The sequence below is a fragment of the Micromys minutus genome, assembly GCF_963924665.1.
Source record: "Micromys minutus genome assembly, chromosome: 1".
NCBI lineage: Eukaryota > Metazoa > Chordata > Mammalia > Rodentia > Muridae > Micromys > Micromys minutus.
In genome coordinates, this window is record NC_137969.1 from 26,295,743 (window position 1) to 26,316,626 (window position 20,884).

General features: G+C 50.5%; 1 protein-coding gene and 1 long non-coding RNA gene across 2 annotated transcripts in view; one reads left to right on the forward strand and one right to left on the reverse strand.

Annotated features, from left to right (window-relative positions):
* Nucleotides 1-1,263: 1,263 nt before the first annotated feature.
* Nucleotides 1,264-4,291, forward strand: LOC308426341. Its single transcript, XR_013975199.1, has 3 exons — nt 1,264-1,346; nt 3,044-3,109; nt 3,717-4,291. It is a non-coding gene; the product is annotated as an uncharacterized lncRNA (long non-coding RNA).
* A 2,314-nt stretch (nt 4,292-6,605) lies between these two features.
* The window catches only part of SH3BP2 (SH3 domain binding protein 2), a 35,038-nt gene continuing 20,759 nt past the window's right edge, over nt 6,606-20,884 (reverse strand). The window contains exons 2-13 of the mRNA XM_080909961.1: nt 16,528-16,667; nt 15,404-15,506; nt 13,535-13,652; nt 13,082-13,152; nt 12,154-12,242; nt 11,847-11,915; nt 9,665-10,316; nt 8,856-8,964; nt 8,561-8,616; nt 8,174-8,255; nt 7,618-7,677; nt 6,606-7,120 (exon numbers count right to left, since the gene is read on the reverse strand). Of these exons, the coding sequence (XP_080766087.1) occupies nt 6,983-7,120; nt 7,618-7,677; nt 8,174-8,255; nt 8,561-8,616; nt 8,856-8,964; nt 9,665-10,316; nt 11,847-11,915; nt 12,154-12,242; nt 13,082-13,152; nt 13,535-13,652; nt 15,404-15,506; nt 16,528-16,663 (1,683 nt within the window). The 5' untranslated portion in view covers nt 16,664-16,667 and the 3' untranslated portion in view covers nt 6,606-6,982. The remainder of the gene's footprint in view (nt 7,121-7,617; nt 7,678-8,173; nt 8,256-8,560; nt 8,617-8,855; nt 8,965-9,664; nt 10,317-11,846; nt 11,916-12,153; nt 12,243-13,081; nt 13,153-13,534; nt 13,653-15,403; nt 15,507-16,527; nt 16,668-20,884) is intronic.

The window sequence follows — 20,884 nt, forward strand, 5'->3', positions numbered from 1 at the left end:
GTCCTAGAACTCACTGTGTACAACACACTGGCCTTTGAACTCACATCGATCTGCCTGCCTTTGCCTCCCGAACCTTGGGATGGAAGGCATGTGCCACCACACCCAACCAGACCAGATGAAGATCTGTCCATTGCTCATTGACAAGGGCTGGAGCCCTTGGAGGTCGGAAGGCAGCACTGGAACTGGACCCCCTAGAATTGGAGTTAAGCATAGTTGTGAGTCACCATGTGGGTTTTGGGAATTGGACCTGGGTCCTCTACAACAAGTGCTTGTAACCTCTGAGCCATTTCTCCAGCCCTGTAATCATTCCTTTTAACATCCATGTATTGATGCCACCAGGTTTCCAACCTGTAAGCATCAAAAACTAACTGACCCCCTTCGCCAACCAACCAACTTCAGGTGACTACGCTGGAGTCCTTCTTCCTAGAAGGCAACGCTGACAAGGATTACTACCTTTTTGGGTACAAGTTTGCCTTTTCTTCTGTCAGTACTGTAGAGCACTATGATTCAAAATTTTACAAAATGGGGGCTAGAGAGATTCCTCTGCAGTTAAGAGAACATTTGGTCCCCTTGTAGAGGACCAAATCTGATTTGACTAGAACACAAGTCAGACAGTTGAGAACTACCCATAAGTCCTGCATCCAGAGACCTAACACACTCTTCTGTACTCCATGGGCACATGCACTCACATGTGCACACACCCACATGCAGATACACATGTATTCAAGTACTTTAGAAATAAAACAATTCTTGCTGAGTGTGGTGGCACATGCCTTCAATCCCAGTACTCTTAAGGCAGAGGTAGGCAAGATCTCTAAGTTTGAAGCTGGCCTTGTCTACATAGAGTTCCAGGCCAGGCAAAGCTACACAGGGAGACCCCATCCCTGGAAAAAAAGAAAAAAAAAGAAAGAAACTTAAAAATTAAAAATCTTTGAAATAACATGCAAAATGTCTGGTTTGCTGAAATGGAACCAGGACATTCCTGCCTACTATCAAAGATTTGTTATGCAAAGTTATTGTGGCAAAAGGCACGTGACACTCACTGTTCCTGCCACATCCGGTACCATTCAGAAGTCATTTCACCAGTATAATAGGATATCTGCATCAAGATTCAGATGCGGCACAGACCTGGAGACAAATGCTTTTTTCCAGTAAGTAGTGTATTCTGGACCAAAAAGTGTTTCATGGGCTCTCTCTTGGTAACTAATTCCCAGTGACCAACTTGGGAAATTCTGCTCTATTATGTTTTCTTAGGTGTAGATTGGTCCTGTTTACCAAAGAGGTCATGTCTACTAGGAGACCTGGTAAAGTTGAAGCTGACTGCTACCTAATCACTTGGAACCAATGTAAGTAAATTAGTAATCACTGAAAACAGTAACCAAATTGGCTGGAATAACCTTGTAGCCTGGAGATTGTAGAACTTGCTCTATAGACTAGGCTGCCCTTGAACTCAAAGATCTACCCTCCTCTCCCTACTGAGTGTTGGAATGAAAGGCTTACACCATACACCTGGCTGGTGTTGTTTTTTACTGTACATTTAATTATTGTATACACACACACACACACACACACACACACACACACACAGGGCCTGGCATGTGTGTGAAGGTCATAGAGCAACTTGCAAAAGTCAGTTCTCTCTTTCCACCATGTGGATTCCAGGGATCAAATTCTGTTCATCAGGCTTGGCAGCAAGTGCCTTTACCTACTGAGACATCTCACCAGCCCCTCATCCTTGTAAATAGGGCAAACAGCTATGTAATATATACAGTGTATATTAGCAGGAATGTCTGCCACAAGACAATTTCCCACCCCCCAGCACTAAGTATTAAACTCAGGCTCCTTCACCACCATGCTACATCCCCAGCCTGTAGGCACCTGGGGCAGGGGGAGGCAGAGAGTGATTTCTACTGCCATGGGAATTAACTATAAAGAAGCAAGTAGAGCAAAAGGCTCAAAAAGGGCAGAGGGATAAACTAATTAGAAGAAACAAGTAGGAGCTGGAAAGATGGCTCAGTGGTTAAGAACTCTGACTGTTCTTCCAGAGGTCCTGAGTTCAATTCCCAGCACCACATGGTGGATCTTCTAGTGTGTCTGAAGAGAGTGACAGTGTATTCTCATATATTAAATAAATAAATAGATCTTTTAAAAAAAGACATTAAAAAGAAGAAACAAAAAGCCACCTCAAAAAAAGGAATATAGAGTGGGTAGAGAAGATATTGGATATAACTATGGCTACACGAGGGCTTGAGTTCAGATCTCCAGAACCATGGGAAGGAAGGTACAGCAGCACCAAACTTTAATCCCAGTGGTCCTGCAGCAAAACAGGAAGCAGAGAGAGGAAAATCTCTGTAAGTTCACAGTCCGATATATGCAGCAGCAAACAAGAGACTTTGCCTCAGGCTAGAGAGATGGTTTAGCAGTTAAGAGCATTTTTACTATTGCAGGAGAGCCTAGGTCAGTTCCCAGGCACACAGGTCCTAGAGTATCTCACAGACACTTTTGGTCAGACAAAAAGGCTACACACACACATAAAACAAATCAAGAAAGACCGAGACAGGGACAGAGTCAGAGTCAGACACAGAGTCAGAAGGAGAAAGGAGGCAAGGACCCAAGATTGACCTCAGACTTCACATATACATGCATACACATCAAATCCATCATACCCATACACACACGCACACACACACACACACACACACACAGAGAGAGAGAGAGAGAGAGAGAGAGAGAGAGAGAGATAATAATAAAGGATGTAAATTAAGGTCCAGTGAGGACTTTGTGATCTCTAGGAAGAAGAAAAGAATATTAACTCTTGAATTAGGTAAGAATAGAAAAAGAACAGCCAGGTTTGGTGGTATACTCCTGTAATCCTAGTTCCCCTGAGGCACAGGGACCTAGTTCAAGGCCAGCTTTGTCTGCATATTAAGTCAGAGGCCAGCCTGAGTTAGATAGCAATACTCTGTCTCTAAACCCAAAGACATTGGCTAGAGAGATACCTCAATGGCAAGAGTGTGACTGTTCTTCTGGTTTTGATTTTCAGCAGCTACATGGTGGCTCACAACCATTTAAAATCTATTGCCAGTGGATCCAGTGCAGTTCTGGCTCTGTGAGTACCAAGCATACATACAGGGCACAGACATACATTCAGGCAAAACATTCACACAGCATAAAATAAAAGAAGCCCCCGAGACTGGCAAAAATAAAATCTCTGGCAGCCCCAAGCACTGGCAAGGGAACAGAGCCAAGGGGTTCTCAACTGCATTCTTAAGCAGCTGTCTTGAAAAGCAGCAAAAGACCTTAGAGAAATGATGCATCATAGGTAAAATGGCTGCTAGCAGCACCATCTGTAATGTCCCCAAATGGAAACGATCAGACATCCGTCTACAGGGAACTGGCTCTGTGAGCAGTGATAGTCATACAATGGAACGGTTTCAACAATGAACTTGAACAAAGTTAGCTATGTGTGGCAATATGAAAAAATCTGATAATGAGCCAAGGGAGAGAGATGCCAAAGATTGCATCTGTATGATTCTGTTGCTACAAAACACAAAAACAGGGAAATGCTGGAACGGGTGAAGAACTGGGTGGTGAAGATTACAAGAACATGAGATTCACCAAAGCCAGAGCTAGGAGGAGAGGACGGTGACGAGGAGATACCCTTTGCAGTTTGCCACACTGCACATTAATAGTTACATCTGTGTTTTATTTCACAGGAAATAAAGAAGGAAAGGAGTTGCCTGAGCTCAGAGCAGCTCAGGACATGAGAGGGAGACAGCTCTCAGGCAGAGCAAGCTGCCAGGAAGCTGAATGCCTGTGTGTAGAAGGATGGATGAGTCAGAGGTCTGTCCTGCCTCTCCAACCTCCCTCCAGGGAGAGACAGGAAAGTTGTTTGAAGGGGGATGGATCACCACCTGCACATTATTTTCATAGTTCGGTGTTGTGGCGCTTGCAAAGGCCACTGCCCCTTCTTCAAGAAAAGGAGGTTTCCTTAAGGGCTCCATAGCCAGACAGTCTTAACGAGGTGGAGGGAACAGGAGATGCAGGTGGATGCTTGCAGGATATGTCCAGAGGTGCAGTGAGGACCAGATCTGGGTTGTTCTCCTTCCCCATTCCCAGGCACATGGATTTGGTTCAGGTCCTAGATCTACTCTGTAGGCCCTGGCATTGTCCAGTCATTCCCCCAGGGCTTGTTCCAAAGCCTCTTCCCTATTATGTTGGCCTGTATTGGGGAAGAAGCTATATCTGGGGGAGACCAGTTGATAAGGGGCACACTCAGAAACATGGTACTTGTATAAGTCTCTAACTACTGGTCTAGGGCTATAGCTCAGTGGTAGACACTAGGGTTCCATCTCTATCAGCGTAAACAATAAAACCGTGTTCCTCCCTAGGCCTTCACTCAAGGATGCCTCCCATGCTAACTTCTTTCCTCAGACTCCAAACAGAAGCCATCTATAAATACAACATAATGGCAGAAAAGCCAGGGGACCCTCTCTGGGCTTCAGTTTCTCTCATAGTAGAAAGAAGAGCTTAAGTTTACCTCCAGGGCAGGACCTGGAGCTCCTGTTGCCCATCCCCAAACCCTGCCTCACACACTGGGATCCAGAAGGCAAATTTGCTCCCCCAGAGCTATGGCTCTTGGGGTGGTTGTGGGCACTTGGGAGCCATGGGAGGTAAGCAGAGCTGACCAGATACCCACAGTGATTAGTGGAGTGTCAGGGACTTCCAGGAGTCATAGTTTCAACTCAGAGCAGTAAAGCAGCAATGGATTCACAGTAAGTAGCAAAGCTGAGACTCAAACTCAGGCTTCTCAAGCCTCTCACTTAAAAATGGGTCTAGTTCTCCAGCTCAGCAACACAGATGCCTGAGGTGTTCAACACACAGTAACCACCACGCTATGAATTCCTCTTTCATGCTGTAGGACCAAGGACTGGACTCTTCCTTCACCTCTGCACAGAATCTTTCAAATAAAGTCCTCGACTTGGGTCAGTTCAAAGAGACGAGTAGCTGTTCCAGCTGTTCCAGAGTCCAAGAGATAAGACAAGGCTCTATGAAACCTAGGTGGGCCTTAAATATCCACAGTTTAGTCAACTGTTTAGTCAGCCCAAAGGATCCTTCACATGGCTGTGACCCAAAGAATCCTTAAATCTTCTAGCCCTGGGCTTGAAAAACATTAGCCCTCTGAGCTGGTCTCCAAAGCAGATGCTCTGCAGCACCGTGCACACTCAGCAGACTCCTAGGCATTAGCAGACTCACCTACTTCTGTTGTGTATTTTACAGAAATGGACACTGGCCGTTTCCACGCCCCCAGTCCTTGGTTGAGTTTAGAAAGAGACAAAAAAAAAAAAAAAAAAAAAAAAAAAGATTGCTCCTTGAGGGATTGTTCAAAATACCAAAAGATCATATACTCTAAACATGGTAGGTAGAAGCCTACCATTCTCCCAGGGTAGGCTGAAAGGAAACATCTGCAGAGCTGGACTCTGGTTCCTGGAAGCAGATGGCCACTGGAATCCATTGTTTGTCATTCACTGCACTCCAGAATGCCTGGGGGACACAGCCTCCCACACCCATAAATTTGGAGCTTCCAAATACAGGAGTTGGGGGGTGGGGATCCCAAACAAAAGCTCCTCTTACTAGACAGCAGTCCCTGGCTACTGGGCACAAGTCCCAGCTCTTGCTCTAGGTTCTATGTAAACCCTCTAGGGCTGGAGAGATGGAGCTTAAAGAGCTCTGGCTGCTCTTCCAGAGGACCCAGGTTCAATTCCCAACATCTACATGGCAGCTCACAACCATTCATAACTCCAGTCCCTCGTCTGTACCCCCTGGGCACTGGGTGCACACACATGATACACAGATACACATATAGGCAAGACACTCATATGCATAAAATAATAATAATTTAAAAAGCAACCTCCTTCTTCAACATAAAGTACAATGAAGCCAGATGGTGCCAAGGTCTCTTGCCAGCCCTGACATCCAGAAGCATTTATTATCACAGAAAAAGTTCAGTCTAGACAACTGTGCCAGGGGTGTGGCCTGAACCAACTGGAATCACCCAAACTACCTGGGAGTACGTGGATGCCACCATCCCCATCTATCGTTGGCCTGTCCCCCTTGGCCTGTCCCCCTTCACTCTAGTCAGGACTTCAGTAAGAAGTCTTACTGGAACCTCCCCCCAACGCACACAGCCTGACACCACTGGATTCCGAGCTCCTGGATCCTCCATGCAGCTTCCCAGAACATAGCACCTCAGCAGCGCCTCATACTCACTGACCTGCCCTAGACTAAGCTTGGCCAAGCTGGACTAGGGGCTGCTCACGGCTGGCAACAAGCTCCAGCACCAGGCCAGTCACACAGTTGCTCACTAACTGCTAACTGGGGCTTTCAAGTTCAGGCTCCTGGCAAGACGACAGATCCAAGTGGATCCTGATCTGTTATTTACTATGTCTCCCACTTAGTTCACCCAGCAGCCTGTGCCCTGGAAGACACTGGTGGCACTCAATAGAGCCTGCTGCCCCCTCTGTGCCAATCAAACCCTGGTCATTGAGACAAAGGTCATCTCTGATTTATTGAGAGGCAATGGTCCCTCCTTGAGCATTCCTATGTCTTAGCATTCCTGTGGGTCCTAGGACAAGGTTTAGGTCCCATTCAACTAACCTAGCCTTGCTTGGTCCCAGCCCACTACAGAGTGGGTATGGTATAGGGACCAGATCTTGTACCGTCAAAGCCCAGGTAGCACTTTGTCACCAGACCTCGGTTCTTGAGAGGTGGGTCATGAAGGGGCTGGATGGGTCAAGTCATCCATCCAGTCCTTAAGTAGTTGTGGCCTGTTCCAGCCTGCTCACTGAGGCTAGGAGTCATGTTGATGAGGTCTGACATCAAGGCCACTCCTGTTCATCTTCCCATGCAAGCCGGTCTCTGTCTATGTGGCAGGGCTGTGGCCCTGTGGATGCTTCCACCCAACGGCTGTGTGAAATGGATGTCACCTGGGCCCAGCATAGCCGTATGGGTGCCGCAGCAACAGGCTCTGGTGGCTGGGCAGCACATGGGTGTGGTAGTGCTCCACCATGCTGCCCACGCTTGTAAACAGAACCTCACCTTCCAGGTAGAACTTAGAATCCTGCAGGAAGAAAGGAAGCAGGCTCAGCAGAGTCTGAGTAGCCCACTTTCTCAAGCCTGTATCCCCCTCACCTCTTCCCTCAGCTTGTCAAAGGGGAAGGTCGGTGGTAACAATGGCACTGAGAGCCGGGCTTGCTCCCAGCTGCCCATGTTCCTTCCCTTTCTGTCCACACACACATCAGGCCTGTGTTTTTGAGGTCTCCGGGCAGTACCCTCTCGTTAGCCTCAGGGTCCGATGTGAGAACTGCTCTTAGGGCAAGGTCTGTGGCTACCCAGTACTTCTAGAGTAAGCTAATGACCAAGCAAGGTTAAGAGAGGATGAAAGCCAAGGCCATGGGGACGAGACTGAGGACAAAGGACAGGAGAGGGCTGATGTTATGGAGGGACCAGTCCAGTTTTCCAAGACCAAATCCTGTAAGGGGGACTCACTTGGCTCTTGCTAAGCCTTTTGAAGCCAATGTCCCTACCCCATCCTCAGATCAGGGCCCAGTTTCCCACCTTCTCAAAGATGCGATAATTCCTCACTTTGTTAGAAGATTCATCCCACACAACCAAGACCTACAAGGAGGGAAATATGGGGAAGAAGGCTTAGAGGACTGGCCACCAAAGCCCGAAGAGGGTAGCAGCAATTATGAGCTAGATGCTATAGCTCTCAGTGGTAGCATAAGCTATGTTCCAGCTGCAAACACCTGTACAGAGATAGCCCCTCACCCTGGAGGTCATCCCTCTGCCCTTTGAGAGCCCCTGATGCCAAGTAGTTGGGAACCATCTCTCACATGAGTGAGGTAGGTAAGGTGTTGTGTTAATGAATACTCAACCTCTTATTACTTCCACTGCCCTACACAGTCTCCCTATCCCTCTGAACAAACCCCATCCTAATCCACACTCTATGGCTCCAATGGAAGGCAGCCATATTCACTCCCAATTTATAGATCTGAGAACAGAGAGAAAATGTGCTGCTGGGCAAGGACCCCGAAGAAAGAGTTTAGTTCAGGTGCCAGGGAAGAGGACAGAAGGCTGTGGTGGCACTGCTGTCCTTCAGCAGCTGTCCTACCTTCCCTGACTTGGTAGAGGAGTTCCGGATGCAATACAGCCCATCCTGAGGCTCTCCACGGGGGTTTGTAGCTTTGAACAACCTAAAACAAAACAGCCATGTTGGTGGGCGAACCTTCCCAGACAGCTTTCATAAGAGATACCTGCTAGGCCCATTCCACTACTGGGCTCTCAGCCCACTCTTGGTTTTTGGTTGTAATAGAGGAGATAAGGCTAGAGGGGCTCACAAGAATAAAAAAGCCTGTCCAGACCCACTGCTATCATGTTTCCCATTGTGCTAAGACCCCAAACAGTGCCAAAGCACTAAGGCTTGCCCAACACCAAAGTGAACAAGGGAGACAAGGGACCTCAGACCTCACAGCAAGTACAAGAAGCACTTTGCACTAACCTTTCTACTTCGCAGGACTCGGTGGTGTTGACAAACACTGAGTTAGGCAGCGGCACCTGAAAGAGGCCAGCAGAGTCACTGTCAAAGTATGAATGACCCCTGCACACATCACTGCTCCCCCATCTGGCTGCCACTTGCATCGGGATACAGGGCTTTGCATGGTGTCTTGTCCCCTCAAACTCAGTTATGAAACCCTTTGTTCAAGAGAGCCAGTGAGCCCCCCCCCCCAGCCTACAGCTCTCCCATATCTGCCCACTTGCTGACTGTGAGACCTGGGTCCTCCACTTAGTCTTACCTTCTCATAGTCCTCATCGGAGTCTTCCTCACCAGCATCAGCCTGTGAGGGCTGGCGGGCCTTTTCAAAGGAGAAGCCCCTGAAACTCTGTCCATCAGGGGGGGATCGCCTGATGGACAGAGAGGAAGACAGAATATTAGCACTCTCAGGCATAGATAGGTCACCCCTTCCTCCCCTCCACACAAGACCCATTGGAATGTTGGTGCCAGCTTTCTCTCGCCCCCTGTGGCTGTAACTGCTCAGGACAGCAAAGTTCTGAAACCCTTGCTCACTGCCCAAAGGAGGTAAGAGAGTTAGTTATTTTAGCCCTGACAGCCCAACTACAAAATTAGGGCTGCCATTAATACTGGTAAGTAGGGGCACTGGTTCAGGTGTTATCATATAGTGGACAAAAACACTGGGCACTCACTGCCTGGGCCCAAGATTTAAGGTTGATTGCCTGTGAGACTCTGGCAAAGTCACAGCTCTCTTAAAGCTACAAGGAGGTGGACAGATCGGGAGAGGCTGAACAGTGCAATCTGACTACAAAGGACACCTAGGGGAAGAGCCCAGCCCATTGCACAAGTAGTAGGCAGTCCTCCTGAGCCTAGTCTCTAAGCCTTTAGGGGGAAATAAAGGAAGCCACACATGCTCTGAGACATAAGCCTGTATCAGGATGGACAAGGCTAGACATCGCCTGCACCACTGAATCAGCCAGGGGTAAGGGTAATGCTTCTTCTTAGAATGTAAGGGACACTGGACTGAGAACAGACTCGGTTTAGGAACCTATTGGCTGGCAAGCAGAGAGGCACTACCCAAGCTAGACTCACTGGAGGTGGGGAAGAGGCATGTTCTCTGGTCTAGGCAGCACTGCAGGCCGAACAGTAGCCTCAGGCATGGTCATCTTCTGCACAGGAGGCCTGGGGGCCACAGGGGGCACAGGTGCAGACTTGACTACCTCCCTCGAGGAAGCTTCTTCTGCTATCTTCAGGAACTTTGGCTTATTGGCAGGCACAGGTGGGGGCTCAGATGTGGGTGGCCCTCGGGAAGACAGGTGGAATGACTTGAGTTTGTCACAGTTCCTAGAGGTGGCAATGGCCATGGTAGTAGAGCTGGAGACAGAGCTAGTCCCATGGCCAGGGGTCCAGGGTTCTGGGTCAGGATTCACACTGTCTCGGAAGCAAGGATGTTTCCGGAGGTTGGGCACAGTGGGTACGTTGCCCATTGGGGGATCACTCATCCTCCGAGGGGTAGCAGGTACTCTGAGGCTAGGCTCTACTCGCCTCAGGCCCATTGGGTCCTTCTTAGCATCCTCAGGGGCAGGGCCAGTGTCTGGAAGGCCTCGCTTAGGAGGTGGGGGTGGCAGTAAGGGGCTTGGGCTTTTGGAGGTGAAAGAGTGGGCGCGGGGCAAGTCAGAGAAGGTTGGCTTCCGAGGTACAGGCACAGGGGGTGGTGGGTAGGCTGGCGGATAGGTCAGGGCATCTGCATGACAAAAAGTAAAAGCAAGTTGGCATCACATAGAGGCTGGATCACCACCATCCTATACTAGCAACAGGCAGCAAGAGCCAACCAGGCATGCACTTCTATACCTTCAGCTGCCAGCAGCAGCTCACTCAGTATGCATCCTTCGTGTCTCACCCTTGCCCTACCTAATGCCCACTATATGGCCCACCACTCAGCTTTCCTGGCCCAAGCCACCACTGTTCTCAGGCACTTCCTATCCATACCCCTGACAACAGTCCCTGTAAGGTGTCTACAGCCTAGATGTTACACGAAGAGCTCTCAAGCCTCCCACGGGTAGAAGTAAACAGAGTTGGGATTCCCAGGCCTTCACCTGAGCAAAGGGAAGGGTGAATGATGAACAACAGAGGTAAGCAGGATGGGCCAGAAGCACTGGGATAAAGATGAAAGCCTGCAATTAAAATGAGCAAAAGGCACAGTGTGACATCCAGCCCAGATGTCATATGGAGCAAAGGGACAGTGGGTCTGGGACAAGTGGGAATGGCATGAAAGGAATTAGACCTGAAGCCTGGGTGTCCCTCAGTCACAGGGAAGGTGGGGATGTCACTCAAGAAGTAAACGCTGCAGACAGAAGAGCAAGAAGGGCCAGAAGGCCAGGCCTTCCAGAGGAATGAGGCCAGCGAGGAGTGGGGAGGTCTGTCTAGAGGGCAGGAGGAAAAGTGACAGAGAGAGCGTTTAATGAAGGTCGCAGGTGCCCTGAATGTGCCTCCCTACAGCTCAAGGACAGAGACTTTGCTCTCTCGCTCTCTGAAGCTGGAGAATCAAGTTGAGGACTAAGGCAAGAGGTGTGAAGGTAGGAAATAAAAGCCAATGGTCTGGTCACTGAAGGAGCATCAGCGAGCCGGCGGCCTGCAAGCAGCAAACAAGGACACCGAACACCTACAGCTAGTCAGACGGGAGGTGGAGAACAGCAAATAGAAGATGGCCATCATCCCAAGACATAATGACAGACAAGACAAAGCTGGAGTGCTCTGAGCGAAGGAAGCAGAGAAAGCGCAAGGTGAAGGACAGAGACATGGCCTTCCTCCCCAGCCCTGACCTTCCCTGTCACTTGTGTAGATGTGTCTGTACGCTCATCTGCTCTGGAGACTGTGTGCCTCAGGGGGTCACTGACAGAGCCAGAGATGACAACCTGGCCTACAGCTACGATCCCCAGAGAACTTGTATCCGTGGGCAATGGACCTGCAGCCACACAAGGTTAACTCAGGAGGTAGCAGGAGCAAGTGAGTAAAGCCAGCCAGCCCTGAACCTCTGAAAACTCGGTTCACAGCAAGGAAACTGAGTCCGCCCAGAGCAAGACCCACAACCTGCTAAGTGTGGTGGTACTTGTTTTTAATTCTGTAGTCAGGAGGCAGAGACAGGTGGATCTGAGTTTGAAGACAGCCACTGCTACAAACAATAAAGACCCACCAGCCTAGGAGAGGCTCTATTCTTGTCCCAGTCTCCAATCTCTACTCACCAAAGAGACCCCAGGCCAGCTACACACCCTACCTTCAAGCTTCACGGGTCCCGGGGAATCAGGCTCCAAGTACGAGTCGTCCTCATCTTCATGTTCGTAATCTATACGTAATGAATGGAAGATGAGATACAGCCCAGGCCCACTGCGTGCAGAACAGATGGCATGGCCCACGACACTCTGGCACAGGGCTCCATTCATGGAAATAGGGCACCCAGGAGGCAGGGGGCTGAGGGCAAGGAGGGAGGATCTGAAACATGACCTCACACTGCTAGAGGTCAGAGGCAGGGAAGCTGCATTACTCTGCCGGAGGACATACAGCAGGGGCAGAGATGGTCTTACCTTCATTGTCTGTGGGATATGAAGACAGGCTAATATCTATAGGTCGCTCAACTGCGCCGTAGAAGCTGTCCGTGTCTGAGCTAGAGTCGCTGAAATCCAGAGCAGGGAACAAGCAATGAGTACTAGACTAGGGGTTACCCTGTGGATATGCAGGAACACTCCCAACACCACAGCCACACACAGATATGAGCATATACAAACCCGAGGATAAGGACACAAAGGTCATAGAGAGAGAGAGATTTGGGCACGTATATACGTGTAGAAACATAGGAACTGGAAGCTTGGGACCATCTATGGGGCACCACCTCTTTGCCCCACTGTGGTTTTAGCCACCCTGACTGGCTTGATGCCTCAGAACTGTCCACATGGCTACTTCTTGTCCAACCCGACAGCCAGGAGCTCTGGATTCAGTCCAGGATCTCAGGGCAGGTCCTTGGGAGTGCCCAGCCCTCTCTGAATCTCAGTTTCACTGACTACCACAGAACTGACTTAGGTTCCCTAGAGAGCCACTGCTGTTTGCTGGTCCATCTCATGGGTGAGGATGCTGAAACCAGGAATACTACACTCCCCCAGGGACAAGGTAGACATCAGGGAGTTAGGAATCAAAAACACTGAGCTGTAAATGCTAGGCCTCCATAGTAGAGGAAGGAAAGGCACATAGGAGCCCCACATAAGAGTTACAAATAAATACAACAGACTGAGACAGAGACAGAGCAGGGAGACAGAATAGAACAGAGATGCTGCATGCACATTTTGTACATGATTATGCAAGCAGTGTGTGCTTCCGCACACATGAAGCTTGCCTGACATCTCCAGAAAAATCTTTATGGAAAGTGATTATAAGTCTAGTCCCCAGGGACTAGAAAGGAGTCCTAAGAGCCAAGAAGCCCTAGTAACTACCACCCACCCACCACATCCCTTGGCATACCTGGTATCTAGAGGTAGTTCCTTCTTCTCGTGGAAGTGGCCAATTTCCCTGCGTAGCAAGGCCATCCAGCTCTGTGGGTCAGGAATAGCCACAGTGAGTATGATGTTGCCCAGAACGGGGTCCCACTCCACCCTCTTCCCATCACTGTCTAGCTCTATACAGTAGCCGGTCCAAGAAGAGGAACCTAGCTAGGTCCAGCATAGATCCTGTGGCTCAGACATGGCATCACCCTCCTAGGGCTGCAGCTGCTCCTCAGCCCATTTCAGGCTATATCCTGCTAGCATGCTCTCATGGTATATACAGGCTGTGGGCCTCGTCCACCTGGCTGCCCATATATCCAAGTGTTTCTCTTCAGGATCCTAGCCTCCTGTCTGGACCTCATGGGCCTGGTGATCCGTGTGGCACTTCAGGCAAGTCCTGCCCGCTCCTGGGGCCCTGCTACCCACTAATCACCTTGCGCTCGTCCTCAGAGGAGGCTGAGAAGAACCACGTGCGGTGCTTCTTGCTGATGTGAATGATCTTGAACGGGAAGACATTGTTGGATGTGGTCTCCTCAGCTGCCCGCATCACTCTGAGGGCACATTGCCAGAAGTCACTAGCTTGTCCACTCAAGAAATGGGCTTATCAACCCCTGTAGCTGGACTTTTGCTACTTAGTGGGTTCTTCTTTTTCCCACCCTTTACTTCCCCCCACTCTTCCCCCCCCCCCGTTTCCACCCACTATCACTAGATAGGAAAGAAAAGACTGTAGAAGGAAGGGGTGGGGAATAAGTCTGAATCTAATTTCTTTCTCCTTGTTTCTTCTTTGAGCACAACTACTAACAAATTGCAACCAACCCCCACAAATGACCAACAATGAACCCCACTTAGCATTTATATACCCTCTGAAAGATTCCCAGAATTCCAAACGTCACACAACTGCAGAAACTATCTGCAGATGGCAAAACCATGCCCCTGCTAGAGCATGAGGGAAATCATAGTCAGCTGCTGCAAAGTAGTCCCATATCTCCACACCTGGGATTAAGACAAAAACAGTCTTATTTCTGTGCTGTTTTTTTTTTTTAAAGAAACCAAAATTCCAGAATTCTCACTACAAAGCCCACCCCTGAATTGATTCCAGCACTCAAGAAGCATGCCCTGGGGACTACGGGCGGATCTGGACAGGCTCTCAGTAGAATATCTAGATGCTTCAGGGAGATAGCACAGTAAGAGCCCTGGAAGGTGCTGGGTCTGTGAGGACTTCCCAGGAGAACAGAGTGCAAGACTCAGAGATAAGGTCCCATTACTCTCCGTGCCTACCAGAGTCATTCATCAAAAAGATACTGCCCCCAGCTTTGCCACATGCAGCCCCTGGACTGCCTCTTTGCTCTGTGGCCTGCCCCCTGATGCAGAGCTTTCTCACACATCAGTCTACCTAGGGTTGGTCATCACAGGTACTGGCCAGAACCTCTCAGGCTCAGCCCACCAAATCTTTAGAGTACAGTCACATCGGTCAGAGGCTGAGTTCACGGGTTGGCTGGCACCGCAGCAGGCTACCCGGTCTGGGGAAAGTGACTATGGAGAGAGCTTTGATTACCCAGTGCCTAGGGCTAGACCAGGGACCTGGCCTGGCTACTTTGGCAAGGCTGGCTCATCAAGGATATAGTTGGGGTAAAGCAGAGGCCCAGAGCAACTCTAAGCAGGATGGGCTGGGCCTTTATGGGGTAATGAAAGGCTCAGTCTAATACTAGGAGGTAAGAAGCCTGGATACTCTACAGCCCCCAAGGCCACAAGAAGGACTCAAGATGATCAATAGGCCAACATGTAGGCATTAGCTCAGGTTATACCTGCCTATTAGACTAGAAGCCCTTGAGGGCAAGTTAATGGATTCTGGCTGGCTGGAGCCCAGCCCATAATACCAATGTAGCAGGGAACTGAACTGGAACCTGAGAAAACCCTAGAGCCAGCAAGTCCATGAAGAGAGTGAGTTTAGGATAGCCTGGGATGGATGGACTCTGGGCTCCCTGGAAAAGAGGTGTGGTGAGTGAAGAGAAGGATCAGAGGCTGGACAAAGAATTGACAAGGTGGTAGGTAATTCAATGGGAACTCTGCAAAGTAAATTGCCCAGGCTCTTGGTACCTGAACCCCCAAGAAGCTCCTAGTAAAGACCTTACCCCACACATATTGTCCCACCACCCGCCCTCAGCAAAGGCCAGGGTAGGTAGAAAAACAGCCAGCAAGCAGATGAAGGCCATCTCAAGACAGCTAGGGACTGGCTCTGGTGTAGAGTGAGAGGGAAGGCAGTTGGCACGGGAGGCTGGTGAGCGGGCAGACGGGCACTCACCTGTTGTAGCCACTCAGTGAGAAGGCGCCCTGCGGGGAGGCAGATGTGCTGCTCTTGAAGTAGTAGATGCAGCGCTTGTGGATGATCACGAAGCGGAGGGGCCCTGGGGACAATTCAGCAGCAGAGGTAAGCCACAAAGCCACTAGTCAGCTCTACTCTGGGGCAACTCGGAAGCAGACCTCTGAGACTGCAGAAGGTAGAGCAGGAAGCTGAGCTGGTATGCTGCCCCTTCCTTGAACTTTCTTTGGGGTCAAATATAAACAAGTTCACTGGCACACTGGCAAGTTTTGGGGCACCATCCCAGGGAAGACCTGGTCACCCAAAAAAAAAAAAAAAAATGGGTAGATTAAAGCCTCAAGGGACAGTAAGAAAGGGTGGAGCCTGGACCAGAGGCCTAAGGAGGCCATAGCCGCCTTGCTTGGAACAGTGAGACTACTGGGGAGGTGAGCACTTGACTGGGCAGGGAGAGCAGAGCTTAGGCATCCAGAGGCGGCTGAGGAGAGCCACATGGAGCTGTTCTCATGCTTTACTGTTGCTGCCCAGAACAGCTCCTCCTAACCCTGGGGAAAGGTCATCCATCTATGGGTCTTTCTTGGAGGTTGTCTATATATCGATATGCACACTGGGTCCAAAAGTCCAGCTGGAGCATCTTAGCTAGGCAACACAGGGGCAGGGAGTCCCTGGCAGAGGGCATTGCAGGGGCAAAAGCACAGTGTAGCCGGGCAAGGCTCTAGGGCTCTTTGCCTTCAGCATCCTGACACTCACTCAGCCGGCTCCTGGCCTGGCACGTGGATCATTCTGAGCTATATGACTCCATTACAACTTGCATGCAAAGCAAGAGCAGCGCTGAGGGACCAGATCTATCAGGCCGCCCTGGGGTCCTCCAGCCTTGGCTACAGACTAAAGCGCTCATGACTATCTGGTCAGTACACCAAATGTTCATCCTTACTTTGCCTAGCTATACTATGTTGGATCCTGTGACAAGGTCCAATGTAAGGAGATCATCAGGTTTACCAGGTGTGCCAGCACCCAGAAAAGGAAAAGAGATCTCAGGAGACCCATTAGAGCCATGGAGAAGCAGAGCCAAGTCCTCCCTTTGAGATTCCCGTGATCCAGTGACTCACATTTGAGCAGTTGCAGCTGGGTGCCACCCTTCTTGTGCAGGTAACCAGCCTTGGCCACACCACCAGGCATGGTCAGCAAATTCTGGGCACCAATGGCCTTCATGGGGACAGGCCAATGCATTTCCTCAGCCGCCATGAAGCTGTGATTGAAGCAAAAGAGACAGGACTCAGGTGGGGTGGACAGCAGGGAACAGCTTGGCAGGGGATCCTGGGAGGACAAGATCTAGAATGCAATGTGGAGGTCAGTGGAGGGGGACTCTTCTTAAGTCACCAGGCTTCTGAGTGAGACTCTGGGGATGACAGTGCCACAAAGCCAGTTCCCAATCCTCTTGGCCACACACTTGGCTCCAGAATGCTGAGCACAGTCCTTTTATCATCGCGAGTTCATGGCCCCAGAAAGGCTGGGGCAGTAATGGCTGAACTCAGAAAACCCTAATCTGGGTACATCAGGTCTTATGTCATAGCTACCCACGGTCCCAATGCCACAGGAGCTCACAAGGTGCTTGTCTTAGGTGGGAAGGCAGGGATGGCTCCCTGGAGCGCTGCTCAAAAGGACTGAGGCAGGCTCTGGGCACCTTCTCTGCCAGGTCCGACCTTCCGCAGAGAGAAAGTCAGGCAGTAGAAGAAAAGTGAGCCAAGAGCCCCCACTTCCCAGGTTTAATAATGATTTGGATTCCTACCTAGTCTGGCTTTCTGGAGGAACTCCAGCCTCAGTTCTTAGAGCTATAAATTGGGAGCAAAGGGTTCACACACCCTTGTCATCAGTGCCATGAGGGCCGGTTGGCTGGTTTGCTAGTATCCACTTCATCAGCCCAGTGTATCAGAGGCTCCTTCCCGTGAGGAACCCCAAGTAGCAGTCACACTTGCTCCCTAAACTGGCATTATTCTGTTGGTACCCCCCACTTACCCCATCGGGTCCCTCTCTGGACCCCTGAGGAGCTGCATGAGAGCAAGGTCAGTGGCCTGCTCTCAGCAAGGTGGGGTGTCTGGGACAAGATCCAGAAGGGCAGGCTGCTGGGATTCCTTTACTACAGTGCCATCCCCCAAATACATATACAGAAGTCCCTCCAGGCCCGCAGTGGCCCAAGCCTGAAAGCTCGGCATCAGAAAGCTGAGGCGGGGAGATCTACTCCATCAGAAAAGGAAAGGAAAAAGGACGGAAATCAATCAAGTTCTTGTCAATGGTCAGGCTCACTCCACCTTAATTTTTAGAGAATTAAGTTCCGTTGGCTATCCCAACACACACACACACACACACACACACACACACACACACAGAGTGGGGGGGACCGATGGGAGGGAGAGGGAGAGGGAGAGGGAGAGGGAGAGGGAGAGAGAAGGAGAGGGAGAGGGAGAGGGAGAGAGAAGGAGAGGGAGAGGGAGAGAGAAGGAGAGGGAGAGGGAGAGAGAAGGAGAGGGAGAGGGAGAGAGAAGGAGAGGGAGAGGGAGAGGGAGAGGGAGATCCATTAACACTCAAATACATTTGGTCCATGTATGGTCCAGGCCAGCAGAAGCAAGGTCAGGACCATTGGACAGGCGGAGGTTTGAACAATGGCGCGACCACACCCCCGCGCTGGGCCAAGGGGGAACACGGTCGGAGCACAGCCGTGGGGTGCGAGAAGGGTGCCTACTCCCACGCCCTTGGGAGAGTTGCAAGCAGATAGACAGACAGAGTGCCAGGCTAGGAGCCTCCGGCCAACCAGAGCTGGCCCATGCTCGCCTTTGTTCTGGGTAGACGCCTGATAGCGCCTGGGGCTTCAGGGACTTGCGGTCCCCAGTCGGAGTGCAGAGGCTGGGGACCTAGGTCTGGGGAGTGGGAGTCTGAAGCGTGAGTGCTCAGACCCAGGGCTGGGGCCCCAGATCCCAAGCCCCAGAATCAGTACTCACGGTGTCCACGCGGCGGGCACAGCCGGCTTCCGGGGGCCGGCCAGTGCCCTCCTACCCTGTGCGCAGCGACATGGTCCAGAGCTGGGCCCACCGGCCGCGACCTCATCCCTGGAGCCCGTCTCTCGCCAGCCCCAGCTCCGCGGCCGCGACCCAGAGCCCGCCATAGCTTTTAGAGCCCCAGGCCGGAGCGGCCACTGGCTCCTCCCCTCGCGGGCGTTGGATAAGGGCTAGGGGCCAGGTGAGGAAACCGGCCCGCCCCTCCGCGCGTCAGTTTCTCCACCCACTGCACTGAGGGTGGTGGGCTACAAGAAGTGGAAACTTGGAAATGTGTGCCTATACAGTGCAGAATTAAAAGCCATCTAGATAAACAAGGAAGCCACCGATGCAAATGAGGAAGTCCCGTTCATATTCCCGACACCTGAGGAGCCCGAAGTCCACGCCTGTGGATCTCCACTCAGTTTGCACCTTGGATATGAGCTTCTATGGTACCCTATTTCCTCTGCTAGTACCCCATCATGTCACCTTGCCAATGTCCACTCCATGGGTCTCCCTCGGGACAGAATTTCCCCCAAGGAGTCAAGGGTTCGGCTCTTTTGGGTGCCAATCCCAGAAGAGTGTTCCTGGCTGCCTAAGGTTGGTAAAGCCCCTTTGACCTCCTAGGCATCCCTCCTCCTCCATCTCCCATCCTGTCCCATCACAATACAGGCTGCCCCAGGATGGGCTACCTGTGACAGAGGACAGCACGCTTGCCCTTCAGAGGAACTCTGGTATGTTCCTCAGGCTTCCTTCCCACCCAGAAGTCCATTCTAGGCTCTTCTCCCTGGAGTTCTAGTTTCTATATTAGGCAAGCTCTCCAGGCCCCTTCCCACTATGTGTAACCTTGAAGTTCCTGCAGCTTTCTCACTCCAAGAGTTCAAGGCAGGCGGGGGGAGGGGGGTGCAGGGGGGGTGGATTGCTTGGAGCACTGGTTTCTGGAGGAGCACCTGCCATCTTACCCAGAACACTGAGCTGCCTCCTTCTTCCAGCCACCCTGCACTACAGATCCCCTGTCTCCACTGCCTCTGAGCAGGCCACACCTCTCCCTGCCTCCACCAATTTCCCTTCCCCACCTTCCAGCCAACATACGGTTCCCATCACATCTTTATTCTAAATACTAAGAACAAAATCCTTCTGGGGGGGGTGGGGGTGGCGTTAAAGAAGGTCTCACTCTGTAGCCTTGGCTTTCCTCTACCTTGGGATCCTCCTGCCTCAGCCTCCCAAGTAGTAGTATTACTGCTGTACACTATCACACCTGGAGACACTCTAGCACTTCCTAATTCAGGCCTCTCCCTACTTTCGACATTTTCCACGTGCTTTGCTCTGCCCCCACCTTCTGGGTCTCAGGCCCTACTAACTCAAGCCCATAAGAATTCACCTTAGTCCAGGCTGTTTCCACTGCCTGCTGCTGCAACTAAAGTAAACTAGCCTTTAACTATTAGATCCCAAGAACACTAACCAAATACAAACTCACCCAGAAAACATAAAAGCAAAGGCAAGAGGCCAGTATCACCCCAATACCAAAACCCAGATAAAGCTATCACAAGACATGAAAGCTACAGAACAATAATTCTCTAAGGTTTTGTTTGTTTGATTGATTTGCTTTTCTTTTATGACAGAATCTTACATAGCTCAGGCTGGCCTTGACCTAGCTGGGTAGACCTTAAACTTCTGATTTCCCTGCCTGCACATCCTAAGTGCTAGGATGACCATGCCTGGCTTAAGTAGTGCTGTGGATTAAGAGCTCAAACTGCTCTTCCAGAGGACCTGAGTTCAATTCCCAGCAACCACACAGTGGCTCACAGTCATCTGTAATGGGATCTGATGCCATGACACACTCTTCTGGTGTGTCTGAAGACAGTGACAGTGTATGCATATACATAAAACAAATAAATTAATCTAAAAAAAGAAAAAGAAACAGAAGGGAACGTTCTAAACCTAATCAAGGGTGTCTAAGAAAAACCTGCAACTATTACAGCTGGGGTGAAAGGCTAAACATTTTTAGTTTTCTGAACAAGGCTAAGCTGTCTGATTCCATTGCTGCTTTTCAACATTGTACCAAAAGTGTGGTCAAGACAACCATATAGTAAAAAGAAACTGAATATCCGGCTGCTCAGGCAGACCAGTAGTTAGGGGCCTGACTGCTTTTGCGGAGGACCCAGCACCCACAAGGAAGGTCACAGCTGTCTGCAGCTCCAGTTCCAGGGGATTTGATGCCCTCTTCTGGCCTCCAGATACGTACATTTAGTGCACAGACACAAATCAAGTGTCAGGAAAACAAACAAACAAACCTTAAGCAATGATTCGATGACTTAATGTAGCGTAAATTCCAAGGAAGTTAGAAATTATCAGAATAAGTGGATTTTGCAAGGTGGAAGGATGTACTAGCAACAAGTCTGGGAACAAGTGAGTTTCAGTGTTCCTTCTTCCCAGT